Below are 18,769 nucleotides of genomic sequence, written 5' to 3'. Positions count from 1 at the left end.
AAATGGAGATAAAACAGCTTATCTCCAATCCAAAAGTAAAAGTATCACAACCAAGCCTAAAACATTTGAGTCCAATCTATTTAGTGTTTTGGTGAAAGCCTATTAATTTATCAAGGACTTCTTGATGTTCTTGTTCTGAGATCCTATTAATTTTACTCAGTTTCAGTTTTGCTTCAGCATCGACATTATTAAATAATAAATGTGTTTATCTGTGTCTCCATATTTGTCCAACAAATGAATGACCAGCAATTTCTTTTGTTATTTTAGTATTATTACCTAATCGATCTGAAAAGCAATTGTTTTATGTCTGGTGTGCATCGCCTATCCTTAACGGGTTTTCTTAGTTAGAAGTGAACTAGGGAATAAAGATGTTATGTACATGGTTGAAGTTGTGGTTTTATCTGGTGGGGATCTTGAGCTTCTTCCTAGATAGGTAACTGTAGTTAGAGAATAAAGCCCTATTTAGGGACTTTACCTAACAGCTTAAGCTTTGAGGTTGAATGGTTCCTTGAGATGGTATTAGAGCCTGTTTGACCAAGTGATCTAGTGTTCAATCCTTGTTTCCCCCCTTATAATTAATTAAATTTCAGCACAAGGTATGGGTGGCCCTGTGCTTGTCCGCACTCCAAGCCTGATGGAATTTCACATGAGGGGTGAGTTAGAGAATAAAAACCTATTCAGAGACCTCACCTAACAGCTTAAGCTTTTAGATTGAATGGTTCCTTAAGATGGTACCAGAGCTTGTTTGGCCAAATGATCTAGTGTTCGATCCTCATTGCCCCCTTATAATTAATTAAATTTCAGCACAAGGTATGGGTGGCCCTGTGCTTGTTCATGTTTCAATCTTGATGGGCTTTCGCACGAGGGTGTGAGTTGGAGAATAAAAACCTACTCAGGGACCCCACTGAACAGCTTAAGCTTTTAGGTTGAATGGTTCTTTGAGAGGGATTTTGCACCCATACCTTGTGCTGAAATTTAGTTAATTATATAAGGTGTGTGACAAGCATCAAACACCAGACCACTTGGCCAAATAGGCTCTGATACCATTTCAAGGAACCATTCAACCTAAAAGATTAAGCTGTTAGGTGAGGTACCTGAATAGGGTTTTATTTTATTTTATTTCTGTAGAGAACACTGATGTCGGCCCCACGGCTGTGGTCCCAACTGTGTTCGTATGACAGCACATGTAATTTTGTCAGAAAAAGGGTCTCATGACAAGAAGTGTGTCTCCCGTATATCACCTCCAACATGCAGTTCGCGGATCTTCTCACCAAGGCTGTTCCAAGGAAGAAGTTAAAGGCAGACCTATGCAAGTTGGGAATGACAAATATTTATTCCCAACTTGAGGGGGAGTGTAGAGAACATTGATGTGGGCCCCATGGCTGTGGTCCCCACTGTGTTCGTATGACAGTACATGTAATCTTTGTTAGTTATGTCAGTGTTAATTGGTAGTTATTTTAGACAGCTTGTTATTTCAGCTTATTATTGTTTTATTTGCCATGTAAGCATTAAGGGCAATTCTGCCCTTTCCTACAATTAGTGAACATAACATATAAATATTGAGAGAGTGGTGGCGGCAGATTGATTTGATTTGTCCCTCATTTTCAAAACCCTTGTGTTCTTTTGCTTTCTTCTTCTTCTTCTCCCTCTTTCCTTCTACTTTTCTCAAGATAGGTTGGACCTATCTGGGAGGAGCGACCGAAATCTCCTTTATTTTCTCAGAGGTGATCAGTTTTTTTTAGGGTTTTCCATTAACCCTACGGCCAGAATTGACTGAATCCTTTGGAAGATGCGGTTGAGCACTGTTTATGTTCTCACAAAGGTTTTCCTAACCCTACGATTAAAACCCTAATTTTGCCTCAGCATTACAGGTTGTTTTCTAAGTGGTTCTAGACCTGTTTCGGCTTCTGAGCCTGTTTTTGGGGTGAGAACTGTTATCGAACTGATTATATTCTGACTGCCGATTGATTTCAGATCAGATCTGAACTGATTTCATACAGATTTCTGACTGTGATCAGTTATTTAAGTGCTGTTTTGTATTGTAGTAGCCCTAATAGTTCTTAATTACTGATTCTTAACCAAGAATGGAGTTCAAAAATCAGGGGGAAGGTGTCTTTGGGAACAACAGTTCTAGTAATATGTCTGAGACTGCGTTTCAGATTACAACTGTGAGATATGACAGATCCAATTACTTGGAATGGGCCCAATCGGCCACGATGGCTATTGGGGGAAGGGGAAAACTTAGCTACCTATTGGGAGATGTGCAAGAACCTTCCAAGGAGGACCCAATGTATACCAAGTGGGTTAAGGAGAACTACTTGGTTATGACATGACTGTGCAACTCTATGCAGCCACATATCAGCCGAAATTACTTGTGGGCAAAGACAGCCAAGGAGATATGGGATGTCATGAAAGAGACCTACTCCCAACCCCTTAATGTTGCTAGAGCCTATGAACTAAAGTGTGAGGTAAATAATCTCAAACAAGGAGAGAAACCAATCTCTGTTTATTTCTCTACCTTGAAATCTCCGTGGCATGAAATTGACCATCTGGAGACTCTTGAGTGGGAAAGTCCGAAAGATGCACAGACTCATAGAAAGCAAGTCGAGACCAATAGGGTGTTTGAATTTCTGGTTGGCCTGAATTCTGATTATGACATTGTGAGACAATAGATACTGACAAGAGATAGTGTGACCCTATCTCAAGCCTACTCCTTGGTGCATAGTGAAGAGACTAGAAGAAAGGTTATGATGCAGCATCAGCCCTTCCCCCCAGCCCTAGCAGCAGTTAAACCTAAGTCTGAGGGTGATATAGAAAGGGACATGAAGAAGGAATATAAGTGGGATCTAGTATGTGAATATTGTAAGAAACCCAAGCATACGAAAGATACATGTTGGAAGTTGCACCCTCATTTAGTCCCAGCAAAACTAAGGAATAAAAGGGGTAATGCTCATATGGCTGTGAATACCGATTCTACATCCTCATAGGGCACAAAAGGCACGCCCCTAGACACCTTAGCTGCTGTTCGGGCTGCCCTAATACAATTGGAAAAGGAGGTTGGGAATTCAACTCAGTCATCTCAGTCACCATCAGCCCCTGCCACATCAGCATTTGCTCATTCAGGTACTCGGGCCTCAGCTTACCATGCTTCAGCTCTAGATAACGCTGCACATTGTTGGGTAATAGACTTAGGTGCATCTGACCATATGACTAGCTTGCCATCACTGTTCACTACTTATCACTTATCTTCTGGTAGAGATAAAGTATCCATTGCTGATGGCTCCCTTGTTCCCATTTTTGGCAAGGGTGACATCAAGTTATCTGATACTATCTCCTTATCCTCAGTCTTGCACGTTTCTAAACTTGATACTAATTTGCTTTCAGTCAGTAGTATTACAAAACATCAGAACTGTTCAGTAACCTTTTTCCCTGAATGATGTGTTTTTCAGGACTTGGAGACGAGGAAGGTGATTGGGACTGGCTGTGAAACGAATGGGATCTATCTGCTTGGAGAGAGTTCTCATTGGAAAGAGCCTGTGAATAAGAAGTCTTTTGTCTCTCAGTTTGTGAGTTCGGTTATGTTCTGGCATAATCGGTTAGGTCATTTATCTTTTCGGTCTTTGAAGAGTCTGTTTCCTACTTTGTTTGAGTCTGTTGAGATGTCAAATTTGAGATGTGAGAGTTGTGGATTTGCCAAACATTGTAGAACATCTTATTCCTTGAGTAATAAAAGTAGTAATTCTTTTGATATTGTGCACATCGATGTTTGGGGCCCATATCACATCCCTTCTATGGGGGGGTGGATATTTTCTATTGTTTGTTGATGACTATACCCGTTTTTCTTGGATCTACCTTATGCGTTCTCAAGATGAGGTTCCCGCTCTGACCCAAAACTTTCATCAGATGATTTTAGCCCAGTTTGGGGTCAAAATCAAAATCCTCATATCTGATAATGCAAAAGAATACTTTGCGAAGTCATTGGCCTCTTATCTACTTGATCATGGGACTTGTCCTACACCACAGCAGAATAGGGTTGCCGAGAAGAAGAATAGGCACATTTTGGAGGTGTTTAGAAGCATTATGTTTACCTCCAATGTGCCTATCCATTTCTGGGGTGATGCTATCCTCACGGTAGTGTATCTCATTAATCGGGTTCCCTTACGGGTTCTTGACATGAAACCTCTGTTTACCCTTCTATACCCAGACGAGTTGTTTACTATTCCTTTTAAAACTTTTGATTGCACCTGCTTTGTTCAGATTCTTGGACCTCATCATTCCAAATTTGATCCTAAGGCCTCCAAAAGCATTTTTCTCGGTTATGCACAAACTCAAAAGGGTTATTGTTGCTATGATCCTGTTTTGGGGAGGAGATTTGTTTCAATGGATGTCACCTTCTTTGAGGAGGTACCCTATTATCCTAGGGCTTCTCATCAGGGGGAGAGTAGTGAGAATTTGGGTCTTTTTCTTCAAGTGGAGCACAATGAGAGTGGGGTTAACTCATTTGTGATCCTTTACCCATTCCATTGAGTGATGAGGGCTGTAATGGTGAGGGTTGTCAGAGGGATCAGGAGTTGAAAGTCTATCACAGGCAATGGAGGCAGGTTGATTTTGGTCATCAGTAGTCTAGGCCAGCCCCGGTTCCTTCTACGGATCCAAATCCAGGTACTACAGTCCCCTTATCAGGTCCAGGACCCACTGAGATACCTTCCACTGTTGCTACTTCCCTTCCTTCGAATGACCTTGACCTCCCTATTGCGATCTGTAAAGGGAAACAGCGTTGCACCACATCCATAGCTCATTGCATTTCCCAGTTTCGATCCTATGATCGTCTGTCTCCTTCTTACAAGTCTTTTCCTACTTCCATTGCTGATATTCCTATCCCCAGAACAGTGCAAGAAGCTTTGTTAGTTCTTGAGTGGAAAGATGCAATGAAAGTTGAAATGGATGCCCTTTTGAAAAATAATACTTGGGAGCTAGTTGACCTACCCAAAGGAAAGAAACCGGTTGGATGTAGATGGGTATTTACTGTGAAACATAATGCTGATGGCTCCATTGAAAGGTACAAAGCCCGGTTGGTTGCAAAAGGATTTACTCAGACTTATGGTATAGGCTACTTGGAAACTTTTGCCCTAGTAGCCAAGATGACCACTATTCGAGTTCTATTAGCCCTTGCAGCAACTTACAGGAAGAAGTCTACATGCAGTTGCCCTCTAGATTTTATGATGCAGAGACAGGTAAGAAGGTTTGTCGACTGAATAAGGCATTGTATGGACTAAAGTAGTCTCCTAGAGCTTGGTTTGATAGATTCAAATTAGCCCTTAGAAAATTCGGCTATGTACTGGCCCAGTCAGATCATACATTGTTCGTTAAAAGAGTGAACTCTTCCTTGACCTTGCTTGCTGTATATGTGGATGATATTGTAGTGACAGGGAATAATAATAGTGAGATTGAGTCCCTCAAACAACTCCTTCATCAAGAGTTTGAGGTGAAAGATCTTGGTGCACTATGATATTTTTTGGGTATTGAGGTTGCTAGATCTAAATAGGGGATCTTTATTTCTCAAAGGAAGTATGTTCTAGATCTGATGGTGGAAACTAGAAAGTTAGGTGTCAAGCCTGCAGATACACCCATTGAACAGAATCACAAGATCAGTGCAGAGGGTGGAGAGCCTCTTGAAGACAAAGCTATGTTCCAACAGTTGGTTGGAAAGCTCCTATGTCTCTATCTCACACGACCAGACATCAGTTATGCAGTCAGTGTTATCAGCCAGTACATGCATTCCCCTAGAACTACTCATCTTCTTGCAATTGAGAGAATATTAGCATACTTGAAGAGATGTCCAGGTAGAGGTATACTGTTCAAGAATAATAATCACATGAAGGTGGAGGTCTATACAGATGCTGATTGGACTGGGAGTGCTGATGACAAGAGGTTTACCTCTGGATATTGTGCCCTTGTAGGAGGTGACCTTGTCTCTTGGAGGAGTAAGAAACAAAGTGTTGTTTCTCGCTCTAGTGCTGAAGCTGAATACAGATCAATGGCTAATGGAGTGGCTGAAATCCTATGGCTGAAATCACTACTTGAAGAGTTGGGTATTGATTATGAGAAGCCCTTGATGTATTGCGATAATCAGGCAGCTATTAATATAGCTCACAATCCGGTACAGCATGACAAAACTAAACATATCGAAGTTGATCGACATTTTGTCAGAGAAAGAGTCTCATCACAAGAATTGTGTCTCCCGCATATCACCTCCAACATGCAGCTCGCAGATCTTCTCACCAAGGCTGTTCCAAGGAAGAAGTTAGAGGCAGACCTATGCAAGTTGGGAATGACAAATATCTATTCCCAACTTGAGGGGGAGAGTAGAGAACACTGATGTGGGCCCCATGGCTGTGGTCCCCACTATGTTTGTATGACAGCACATGTAATCTTTGTTAGTTATGTCAGTGTTAGTTGGTAGTTATTTTAGACAGCTTGTTATTTCAGTTTATTATTGTTTTATTTGCCATGTAAGCATTAAGGGCAATTCTGCCCTTTCCTACAATTAGTGAACATAACATATAAATATTGAGAGAGTGGCGGTGGCAGATTGATTCGATTTGTCCCTCCTTTTCAAAACCCTTGTGTACTTCTGCTTTCTTCTTCTTCTTCTCCCTCTTTCCTTCTACTTTTCTCAATCTGAAATCCTTTGGAATCCAAGACTGACTGTAGTCTTGGTCGACTACTATTTCATTAAAAATTAAAGATTTAAACTTAATACAACTGTTGGCAGATCCCAATACCCACCAGTAACACTGATTACAAGTATGCCCGGAAAATACTTTGCCTATTTAATCCCTGTTTAGCTAATGCATCTGCCATCCCATTTGCAGTTCTTCTCACCCAGCTGAAGCTTGTATTTAATTTCTTTGCAATCACATTGATCTCCCTAAATGAGTAAATGTATGTCTGGATTTCCAAGGTCCTTTGAGGCGCATTTCCCAATGAATTACTAGTTGTAAATCACCTTCAACTTCCAAATCTCTAAGGACATGCTGTTGTGCTAACCTCTATCCTTGTAGAAGTGCCATGGTTTCTGCTTTGATTGAATCTCCTAAACCTGCTGGACTTGAATACTTCACAACCACCAAAGTCCAAACCTTGATGGTCTCTAATCACTCCCCAATACCAGCTCTTCCCAGGTTACTCATAGAGCTACTGTTGAAGTTTAGTTTTAGTTTACTTTCAGCCGGTGGCTTCCAGTCCTGTCTTACCTCTTCAGAGTGGCTTCTAGTTTGTGCAACTTCAGGCCAGGATTTGATAATATCATTGACTGAAAAGATTCTGAGAGTCTCCAAGGTTTTTACCCAACGTGCAGCTCTAATTAGGATAGCTTCTAGCAATTCCTCCTTTGGTTTTCTCTTTTCATTGAAGATTCTATTATTTCTTTCTTCCCACATTGTCCACATCACGGCAGCTCTTACTGTCCACCACATGATCTTCCCTCTCTTTTCCTTGAGCCTTGGGAAATGGGGGTTGAATAAACTTACCACTTATTGTGGGGGGAACCATCGGCTACCAAATAGAGAGCAAAAATATTCCCAAATACAGAACACAAGAGGAAAGGAGAATGGAGATTAATAAATGAGTAATGGATTCTCCACAAGCCTTACAAAGGACACACATATGAGGAGAAAGGCAAGAATTGGGCCTCATTTTCTGTGGCATGTCACAGGTGTTAACCTTGCCAATGAATACTTCCCAGAACAGAGCTTGAATTGTAGGTCGAATGGGTTTATTACCAGATTTCTTTCACTGGGAAGGCCATCCCCCCAGAGGTGGAGTTAACTAAGAGGTTAAAGAAGGAAGCACAAGAGAACAAGCCATTAAGGGAGGGGGTCTATTCCCTAACATCAGGTGAATTTTGGTCCAAGAACACAGTATCCAAAGAAGAAAGCAAAGAGATAGGTGACTCACGTTCAATGCCCTTAAGCCTTTCCTGAACCCAAAATTCCAGTTAATCACATTTTGGGAGGTTGCACCAAATTTGGGAACAGGTTTGAATGGTCTGAAAGGGAGTAAAGTATTGGAAATTGTTGGCAAAGGGGCATATCACCAACCCAGGTGTCCTCCCAAGAAAGAATTTTATTCCCACAACCCACATCAAACCGAATGGAACTAAGAAAAGAAGGTTCATCAGGCTTGAAGTGTGGACAAACACAGGCTCTCCCATACCTTGTGCTGAAATTAAATTAATTATTATGGGAGTAATGAGGATTGAACACTAGAGCACTTGGTCAAACAAGCTCTGATACTATCTCGAGGAACTGTTCAACCTACAAGATTAAGCTGTTAGCTGAGGTCCCTGAATAGAGTTTTATTTATTTTGAAATGTAAGGTAGTTGAATAAAACCCTGAATCTCTAAGATAGTTGAATTGCAAGATGGCATCAATGTGCAGGGGCTTCCCAGAGCCTGAGGTGGTGGGCACAAAGCATGAGTGCCTGACCATACAAATATTTTTATTCCACCTGGTGGCTGTTATTGTGTCATTCTTTAGCAAATAGAGAAGTTCGCAGTGGCTACTCAGTGGGGGGATGAAGAACTAAAGAAGAAAGGTATATGGATCCTTGGGTGACTCTGGGGGGATGAACTAAAGAAGAAATATATCTGGATCCTTGGGTTCCTCCTCTCTTTCACGATCTTCTTTAGTAAGGCACTTTCCTGGGGGTGCTTTGTGCCTTCACAATTTCACGCAAAAATCAAGAGCCTCACTGAAATCAGCTTGCCTGGCCTGCAATGAGTAAGCAGAATGCACCATCTTTAGACAGGCAACTAGGTGTATCCTTGGTGAGCCTTTGTACTGTCCTATAAAACCTAAGTACTAACTCCATGTTAAGGCAAATAGTGCAGCTGATGTTATGTCACCCTCTTTGATGGATAACCAAGCATGCTTCAATTTAAATGACACTTATCAAGAGGTTCATTTAAGCTGAGTTCTGTATATTCTTTTTCTTTTTTTTTTTTTGGATAATTGAAGCTTGTTCTGTATTTCTCAGTATGCTTTTCTTAACAGATCTACATCTAATTTCCAAGAAGGGTATTTGTAGTGTCATTTCCATTTTAATTACCTTTTGAATTAGGGAAATCCATTTAATCGTAGGTTCATGTCTTCTAAAGTTTTCTAGAAGGCATGAAATGCAAATCTTTCATACAAGTATCCTCATGTGCATACAGAAAGGGTTCCAATCTTATGCCAGTTTTACTTATATTGTTTAAGTGTTATCAGTTGTGATTAATAATTTGGTGAAGAAAAAGTGAACATTGCCATTTCTGGATGGGTAAATCACATTACCAGTGAGTGAATTGATAAGAAAGGAGATAAGCATCATCTTGACCACCTTCTTTTAGTCCTAAGTTTCTGTTGGTAGTAGAAATGATATTTTATGCACCATGGTTTCTTCTGCAATTTGTTGGGATGTGCAGAAGGAATGCAATTGGAGAATTTGTGGGCCTTGAAAAGACCTTGAGGGTGTTTTTGTCCGGATTTTGATAGTTTTCTTTATTTTTTTCAATAGTTTGGGCTCTTCTTCTCAATGAGTGCAAGGAATTGAAATGTGGAGATTTTTTTTTAGGTGTTTGCATGTGTTGGGTGTAGAGAGGGGTATATAGTGGAGCTTCTTTTGGCTTTAGGCAATTTTTACATCTCCACACACATAACCATACTTGACTAAACTTTTGATTACTGATCATGAGTAAAAAGCTCTAAAATAGATGGTGAATGTTTTTCATATAAGAAGCTATATTCATCTCTGTGGTTCTCGTTATTACTTTGGTATTGGAAATGAAGCATATTATTTATGGATCATATGAGAGGTTAGAAGCATACTTTAAGACTAGGGACTTGTTGGTGATATGAGCCAAACATATGCAGGTGGTCTGGGGCAAAATCTCTATGGTTGATGCTGAGCGGAGACTTTTGGCAAATGCACTCAGAGATCCTGATAACCAACATTTTGTCTTGCTTTCGGACAGGTGCTTGGGTTGTAGAATTGCTTTTTGTATCTTTATGTTCTCTGAATTGTGCCTGAAGCTTCTATCATCACTTTCTGAGTACTTGTTCTCTTGGGTTGCAGTTGTGTACCATTGCATACTTTTGATTATGTTTATAACTATCTGCTGGATACAAATATCAGTTTTATAGATTGGTAAGACTTCTGCACTTACTTGGAGGTATACATGTTTAGTTTTATTTCATGATTAACTCTTCTGATTATTGCTGTTCAGTTAAAATTTGTTTTGACAAAATAAAAGTACTAAACTATCCTTGATTGGACATTGGATATACCACTGTGTTGCTGTGATTGTCTTCATATGTGATTTATGTAGAGGAAATACTTAACCTTGAAAAAATGATGAATAACCATTTAGAACTGAAAGTAAAGTTCTGTTTCTCTTCCTCTTATTAAGGAATCAATTCTTTTTGTTAATGAACTCTTAATTTTCTTTTCCAGCTTTGAGGATCCTGGTCCACATGGTTCTGGAAGATATTCAGAGCATATGCTGCCTGAAGTTGAAAAGAAGGCTTTTAGAAAGGGTGCACAGGTATATGCCTTGCATGTATCCTTGTGTGCTTGTCATAGAGCTTAAGCCTTATTTTTGAAGATGATTCCTAACATTTTATATGCATATTTTTCTGTGATGAATATCTAAGTATGCTATACATCACATAGGGATAATGGATTCCTTGTTGCTGCTCCAGAATGTATATGGGGTATGAAATAAATTGGACCCCCATGTCAGAGTTGACATCAGCTTAATTGATTGTGAGCCGTTAATCATATTCAGATTAGATTATGATATAAAGGATTAACTATTTACCTTGTTCTATGCACCAAAATAGGGTAGTTTTGTTTGGGGATCAGCAGTTACTAGAATTGTCTAGCCACAGTCAATTCATTGACACCAGTTATGCACGATAACAAGGATTGGTAATGGTCATTGACACAATTAAAATTAAAGTTGTACATTGGGTGAAGAAGACCTTGGAGGATTTCCAAATTTTCTCAATAAATGAAATTTTGAGAACATGGAAGGAAGTGACACTATTGTCTCAACTCAAGTCAAGGAAAGAGTAACTATGGACTGGACGTCCCCAGTAACCCACTTTGTTAAACTCAACTTTGATGGAAGCTATCTTGGCAATCAAGCTGCAGCTAGATTGGGTGGAGTCTTCCTAGACACAGAAGGAAAGGTGTTAGCTTTGTTTTCAGGACCCTTAGCAGATGGTAATGCATTGACAGCTTCGCTGCATGGACCATCCATGGTTTAAAATTTGCTAAGCAATTTGGTTTCCACAACTTGGAGGTAGAAGGGGACTCGCAGGTGGTCATTTCTTGGACAAAATGCAACTCTCAAGTCCCATGGATCTATAGACATACTTTTTGGGAAATAGAAAGCATAAAAAGGGAGCTGAATGTTATCTTTAAATGGGTAAGGAGAACATAAAATGAAATGGCAGATTGTCTGGCTTAACAGGGGACAGCTAGGCACCAAATCTTTTGGGCAACATTATAAATTATATGTCAGTCTGCGGGATGGGGAAATCTCCCCCGTTATTGTAATACATACTACAACTTGATTTTAATAAAATCTCCTTTTATTGATAAAAAAACAAGGATTAATAATGGTAATGAATTGGCTATGGTCAAGCAATTCTAAGAATTACTGATCATAAAACAAATTCAAATCAAGTTGAGGCTAGCTAACACAAACCTAGAAAAATGGGAAGATCTAGTGGGCTAATTGTTCTTTCTTTTTTTTTTTTTCAAATAAAGAACTTGAAATAGAAAAATTGAGTCAAGTCAGTTTCAGGTTAGGACTTAGTCTTTAGATTTTCCCCAGCCTGAATTAAGATTGAATTGGGATTATCCAACCTGTAGTAAGGATCTGGTTGGTTCAAGGACTGGATTTGGGTTTGCCACCTTGATAAATTTCTCATGAGAATTGCATGGGTTGTCAGCCAACATCGTTCTCCTCCATGAGCTTGAAGGTGTCAAGAGGAGACTTTTGAAGCACCAGACAAAAGGTAATGAATTTGAAGTGCTGTAGAAATTTTTTTTTTTCATATTCCCTTAATAATGAATTGTGTCAAAGGTAATATGAAGTGCTGTAGAAAGTTTTTTTTTAATTTATTTCTGGCAGAGATTGAAGATATGATTTCATTTTTTCGATGATATTCCTTCAATTTCACTATAGAGGCCGATTATAGAAAAAAAAGTGTAATGGTGTAATCAAGTGTCCATAGTTGCTTTTCCTGAGAATCTTTTCTTCTTGGTTAGAGAAGATACTTGTGATTGTAGAAGTGATTTGTTGCAAGTTAGATGGTCCAGAAGTGATTCAACAATGGATATGACCCTTGCTTGAGTGAAATGGAAAAAGAAAATTCAATGTAGCTGATGGGTTTTTAGCTAAACAAGAGGTAAACAGGGACAACTTGTATTGAGCTCAGTTGTAAATGATTTTTGTATTCTGATCTTTGAGTGAGAGGTAGCATTTTGTGCCTCTCTGTGGGATGCCTGTATTGTTTACTATTTTTGATCTTTAGGCTCAGTTTGGAAGGAGTACAAATATAAATATGTACAGTGCAAATATATACAAAATAATACAAAATACAAGGCTTTGCACTGTACATATTTGCATTTGTACTCCTTCCAAACTGAACCTTAATATACAATCATTTTACTTGTAAAAAAAATATATTACATAATTTTAAAGGCTTTGTTCAGATGAGTTAAATATTCTGATCAAAATCAACATTGTGGCTAAAAGGACTACAGTTTCATGGCAAACTTGCATGTTTCATCCTGTGTTTCTAACTTTTTGACCATTAACAGGTCAACAGGCTTTGTTAGATAAAACAATATAGGTAAAACTGTTTTCAATATATACCATTGAAGGAATAAGAAACTGAACCATCATCAATGAAAAAGGATGAACCATCTGGCATAGCCACCCTCAGTTTCTCACATAAACAATCTACCCAAGGGTAAGCCACCAGTACAACTCGGCCCAATTTACTTCTGCCCTTGCCAATGAATCCACTAGGTCTTTTGCAGGTCTTCTAATTCATAGTTGAGTTATGAGGTACCCAAGGGCCTTTTCCAGTACCACTATTCAGCACCCAGCCTGTTTTTAAATTGGTAACTTACTAGATTTTATTTAAAAACTAAAGTAATTGTGTAGAACTCCTTCAAGGGAGAGCATCTTAGTCACATGGTGCAGCCAACCAAAATCACATACAAATGCCCTACAAACCTACAGGAGGGGGGGGGGGGGAGGCCCTAATGCAAAAGTCAACAATCCTGAATCATTACATCTCTGGCTTGAGATTTTGTAACTTGATAATTGATCTTTGAAACCATCTGAACAATCTGCTCATTTTACTGTTTTAAGATCACTTAATAGGTAGCAAAAAATCCTCATCCTTAACTGCTCATTTTGTACTCATGCAATCACCACTTAAACAGCTTCTTGCCACTCCAGATTAGAGAGGTCTAACGAGAAATTCAATTGCATCTGCCCAGTCAAGGTTGATTAATTATAATCATACAAGTATAGAAGAAATTCTGTAAAATGGTGCTTTTTTTCGGATCACAGTATTAACTAAGTAGTTCCTACACACCATGACAGATCTTCTGTTAAAGCATGTCTCGAAATATTTTCTCATTAAGTGATGTTCAGGCATGCATGTGCCACATATAAGTAGTAATAATCATTGTCATGAAATATGAATGAATTGTTGCTTATTTAGCCTTGGATTATGGACTTCTATGCCATACGTGCATGTTCTTAGCATATCAGCTTAAAAAGTTAAGTTTCTTTCCCAGTTCCTCATGATAGAGATGTTGGATATTTTCATTTCCAGTACTTGATTTCTTTGTATTGTTTTCATGTAATTGGTAAATAACTTCAAAATCATTTTTCTCTTGTTCATGTTGATAGTGATTTTTCATTTTCCTTTTTTATGTTTATTTTTTCTTGTATTCTGTGCTTTGAATTTGTCTACTATTTGAATAATACATCTTGTCCAGGATATAATCAGTGTAAGGTGTTCAAGCATTTAACCACCATAAGGCCTTTGAGCCAAAAACCATCATTGGAGGAAATATATTACACTTATTTTAAATGCATCTCTTTATTCTTTTTTTTTTCCTTTTGGGGATAAAAACCTTAGACAAATACTGTAGGTTCTAATTCATACATGTGTTGCAGTGGTTTTCGATGAAGCGGCAGCATGCTATTATAGTTATCGCAGATAATCTTTACTACACGAAATTCAAGCTGTATTGTAAGGTATCTTTGTACTCAAAGATGATTTTCTTAGTGATGTTTTCCTCCCACTTTTTAGTTTGATGATCTCAAGTATCCTGAGACCTTTCCTATGATCCGTATATAACCATTACTTTTACATCCATTAATGTATATATTTTTTCTGGTTTTACATTTTCGGGTGTATTTGTGGTTCTAGAAATTTAGCTTGCTATTTCCCATTGGTTCCATGCTTGAAGTAGTATATTAATTTGTGAAAAAGGATCAAAGTAGATATACAACAATTATTATGATGCAAGTGTTCCAGGAAATTCTTTCCACAAGCCAACTTTCAAATTATGGAATTGATTTTAAAGAACTTACATGCAATAGTGCTATCAAATAGTAGTAAATCCATTTGGGTCTGGCCTCTGGCTGCAGGTGTAAAGTTACAAGTGAAACTGTCGCATTTTTTTTTCTTTTTCTGTCAATATGGGCTTAGAAAGAAATTAATGGAAGTTTTCTATACTGCACACCTATTTCTATTAACAAATGTACTGAAGTTAAATATGATTTGACAGCCAGGTATGGAAGGTCGCAATTGCTATGCAGATGAGCATTACCTGCCAACCTTGTTCCATGTCAGTGCAAGTATCTCTTCTTACTGTTCTGTTCACTCTGCTTATTGTTTCTTATTCACTAAAAATGAAACATGTACATTTTCAGATGGTTGATCCTGCAGGAATTGCAAATTGGTCAGTGACACACGTTGATTGGTCTGAAGGAAAGTGGCATCCAAAGTCTTATAGGGCTAAGGATGTTTCCTACCAGCTCCTGAAGAATATCACTGTATGATTCTGATCAACTTTATGTTTTCATTATACTTAAAATTTAGTCTATGGTTGATTTGTATAGTTCTTTGATGTAATTGTTGTTTGCAGTCTATCGATCAGAGTCTGCACGTTACAAGTGATGAAAGGGTATTCATTTTATTTCTAGACTCTTAATATTGGATTCGGTTTGTATTGTATGATTTTCCTTTACCCTGGTTGGTAACATTCTAAAATCAGTCCTTGGTTCCCATGTGCTTCTACAGAAGGAGGTGCAGATAAGGCCTTGTTTATGGAATGGCATGCAGCGGCCATGTTATTTATTTGCTAGAAAATTCTACCCAGAAACTGTGGATAACTTGTTGCAAATATTCTCCAATTACACGATGAAATGAGCAACATCTTGATGATTACTATTCTTTGGTGGGATCAACATCTTTCGACCCCATGGAATCAGCTTGGGTTCGCCGTATGTATTAAAATGTTGTAAAATGCCACCTAGTAGATGGCTTGGATCCCCTCGACCCTCCACCCCCATCTGGATTCTTACAACAGAAGGGCGATTGGCAGAGCAACTAGGTTAATTGACTCCAAGGCTTGAGGTGGCTGCCAAGTTGTCTCCTAGTGCTGCTTCCTCTTGGGGTAATCAATTTGCTATTTTTCTGTTGTCTGCCTCTTTTCTTTCCTCCCCCCCCTTAATTTTGATTATTTGTCATTCCTTCTAAACCAGAAAATTTTGGGTATTTGTTCAAATGAACTTTTAAGTTGATTTTTGTAAAAGCTGAAAATGTGATATAGCAATTACAACTACTTTTCTCGTTTCCAGTTTTTCAGATTTCCTTTTGACCCTAAATCGCAAAATGCCAATCTAAGAAGCCCAGCCAGCTAAATTTTCTAATAGGCAACTCGACAATCTATATGAGTCAAGGGTCCTATCCGGGTTGTACTTGCAGTCAGTATTCGCTCTTTGGTGTAAAGCAGTTGTGGCCTTGTAGGTGGAAGAGATATTCGATCTCTGTCCCTTTTATGGCATGATTGAATTGTACCTTTTGAAATTCTATTTCATTTGCGTTAATACAAATGGATGGCATCATGGCAGTGCAAATCAGAAGTGTAAATTTTGGTTCACTTTTGCTTTGGGTTTTGCATAACTTTGATTTTGATTTTACTTGGTTTATACTGCAACTACTAAACAGTTAAATTTAAATGAAAATGAATAAGAATTTACACTCAACACATTCGCACTCCCATGCTTCTACACAAGTGCAAGTTAAATTGCATTGCAAATAAATTAGGCCTAAGGCTCAGTTTGGAAGGAGTACAAATGCAAATACATACAAAATAATGCAAAATATAAGGTTTTGTGCTCTAAATATTTGCATTTTTACTCCTTCCAAACTGAGCCTAAAGGGATGAACCAATCAAGTTAAAAACGTCACATTGTTGAAACCTCATCCAAAGTTAGGCAATTGCAATCACCACTCCTGAACTTTTTGATACAGTTGCAAGTAGACCTCTATTAAAATCCTCTAATAAGAGGCATGAAAGTTCAATGCAGTTATTATTGAGGTTGATTTCTATGGCTTAGTTTGGAAAGAGTACAAACACAAATATGTACAATACAAAATACATGCAAAATAATACAAAATACATAATTTTGCACTTTACATATTTGTATTTGTACTCCTTCCAAACTGAGCCAATAGAAAAAAATAATACAAACTTTATGAAGAATAAAAAAGAAAAAAGAGTTTAAAGGTGCAGTTTTACCTTTGAGCAATTGATATGAAAAGCAAATTCAGAAAATAAATTAATTTCAGAAAAGAGAATGTAAAGGCTGAGGCAGTGATTTTTATGAAAAAAAAAATTGAAAAATAAACATTTTGGTCAAAAGTAATTACATGCTATTTTGGACATTTTCGGAAGGGATTTACCTGAAACTGTTTTAGAAGATTCAGAAGGGATTTACCTGGAACTGTCAAAAAGTTCATGGGACATGATTGCAATTATCAAACTTCAGGGGAATTTTTAACAACCGTCAAAAACTTCAAAGGGGTTTCGGCAATTTACCTAAATGTTAAAGATGTCTGGTGACATGTTTTATAAACATTGGTTCACATTGTTTTTGCTTAACAGTTTATTTCATGCACCCGGAGTGGAGATATATGAATGTGACTCTTGGAATCCTAATGAGAGTTAATATTGGGAATCATTGCCTTTATTAGTCAGGACCAAACCAAACTATGCCTATAAATAGGGCATCTCATTTGTATAATCACATCACTCAAACAATCAACTCAACCAAGTTTCTTACCAGTGTCATCTGCCCTTGAGATAATCTTTTATTTTCTTGATTTCTACGGGTGAGTGTTCTGTTAGGAAGCTGAGGTAGGAAGAAGATCTACATGAGAGAAATTGACCATAACAATTCTATCAAAGCATTACGATCCTGTTATGGCAGAAGGTACTGGTGCAGCTTAGATGGATAAGGATATTAAATCCTTATGAGCCTCACAACAGGAGCTCTGAGCATCTTCCTTTACAACATGGAGCTATACATGCTTGAAAAGATATTGCGCCAACTTGAATTTTACGGCAAATTCAAAGTTTCCAATGATCTACAGCTCAACCAGGAAGAGTGTTGGACGTGAAGCTTCTACTATTGGAACCATTCAAGACTTTGGGCAGAATGGGGGTATCCCTACTAGAACTATGAAGTTGGATTTTCCTTGGTTCTATGGCAAGAGTCCTACAGGGTGGTGGTTCAAAGCTAGACACTATTTTCCACTATCATGACGTTCCTCAGGATGGGCCAATATTGCTTTTTTTTTTTAATAGAACCAGAAAACTAGATTGTGCTACACAGGTCGTAGGTAGCACTCCCCACAAATCACTCAAACAAAGAAATTCTAAATCCCAACAAAGGAGCTTACAAAGACTGAGGGAAACAAAACCACCATCATAGAAATGGGCCTCATTTGCTAGCCAGTCAGCCGCTTGATTAGCTTTCTGAAACATGTGCCTATAACGAATTCCTCTATCGAGCTTCTATTTCATCTGCAAGCAATCCATCACTATATTCCTTAGATTTTTGGGAGGGGTAACCTGACTGTTGAGACATGAATGATGAGCTTTAAGTCCCCTTCTATTATGATCGAACAATCGTTTGACGCCAAAGTTGTGAGCTTCCCATGCCGCCCATGCTTCAGCTGCGTTTATAGATGAAGTGCCAAGAGAATAGCCTTAAGCCACTAAACATCTCCCACTTTTGGTAAAAGACTTTGTAGCTCTGAGGGTGGGGAGATGACTTATCATTAAAGGTTTTTTTATTCCTATTTTTTCAAATGTGCCATAAGATGTGCATACACATTTCCTTCAAGTGATTATTCTCTGCAAAATCTTTTTGTGAAGTTCAAACCACCAATCAAGCAAAGTGGTATTAGGCCCATTTGTATTGGTAAGGTTCAAATTCCACCACATTCCAAATTTGCTTCAAAGAGACAATTTTTAAAAAATATGCTCTAGGTCCTCATCTCCACAGAAACTGCAAGTCGCATCAATATTCAAACCTTTATTCCTTAGGAGGCTTTTTGAAAGGAGCTTATTTTCTAAAAAGGAGGTAGAGGAAAATTTTTGCTTTGGAGGGCA

General features: G+C 38.4%; 1 protein-coding gene across 2 annotated transcripts in view; it reads left to right on the top strand.

The window, feature by feature from the left end:
- The window catches only part of LOC148844107 (glycosyltransferase BC10-like), a 40,824-nt gene extending 24,878 nt beyond the window's left edge, over window positions 1-15,946 (top strand). For both annotated transcript variants that reach the window (XM_088957497.1, XM_088957498.1), the window contains exons 4-11: window positions 9,916-10,016; window positions 10,118-10,189; window positions 10,496-10,586; window positions 14,256-14,336; window positions 14,873-14,932; window positions 15,018-15,140; window positions 15,233-15,271; window positions 15,388-15,946. In XM_088957497.1, the coding sequence (XP_088813623.1) occupies window positions 9,916-10,016; window positions 10,118-10,189; window positions 10,496-10,586; window positions 14,256-14,336; window positions 14,873-14,932; window positions 15,018-15,140; window positions 15,233-15,271; window positions 15,388-15,516 (696 nt within the window). In that variant the 3' untranslated portion in view covers window positions 15,517-15,946. The remainder of the gene's footprint in view (window positions 1-9,915; window positions 10,017-10,117; window positions 10,190-10,495; window positions 10,587-14,255; window positions 14,337-14,872; window positions 14,933-15,017; window positions 15,141-15,232; window positions 15,272-15,387) is intronic.
- The last annotated feature ends 2,823 nt before the right edge of the window (window positions 15,947-18,769 follow it).

This window comes from Nelumbo lutea, chromosome 8 (assembly GCF_056320005.1).
Source record: "Nelumbo lutea isolate HS-2025 chromosome 8, American lotus-T2T, whole genome shotgun sequence".
NCBI classification, from domain to species: domain Eukaryota; kingdom Viridiplantae; phylum Streptophyta; class Magnoliopsida; order Proteales; family Nelumbonaceae; genus Nelumbo; species Nelumbo lutea.
Note: the sequence above shows the minus strand (reverse complement) of the source record. Positions and strands in the feature narration are given on the sequence as shown.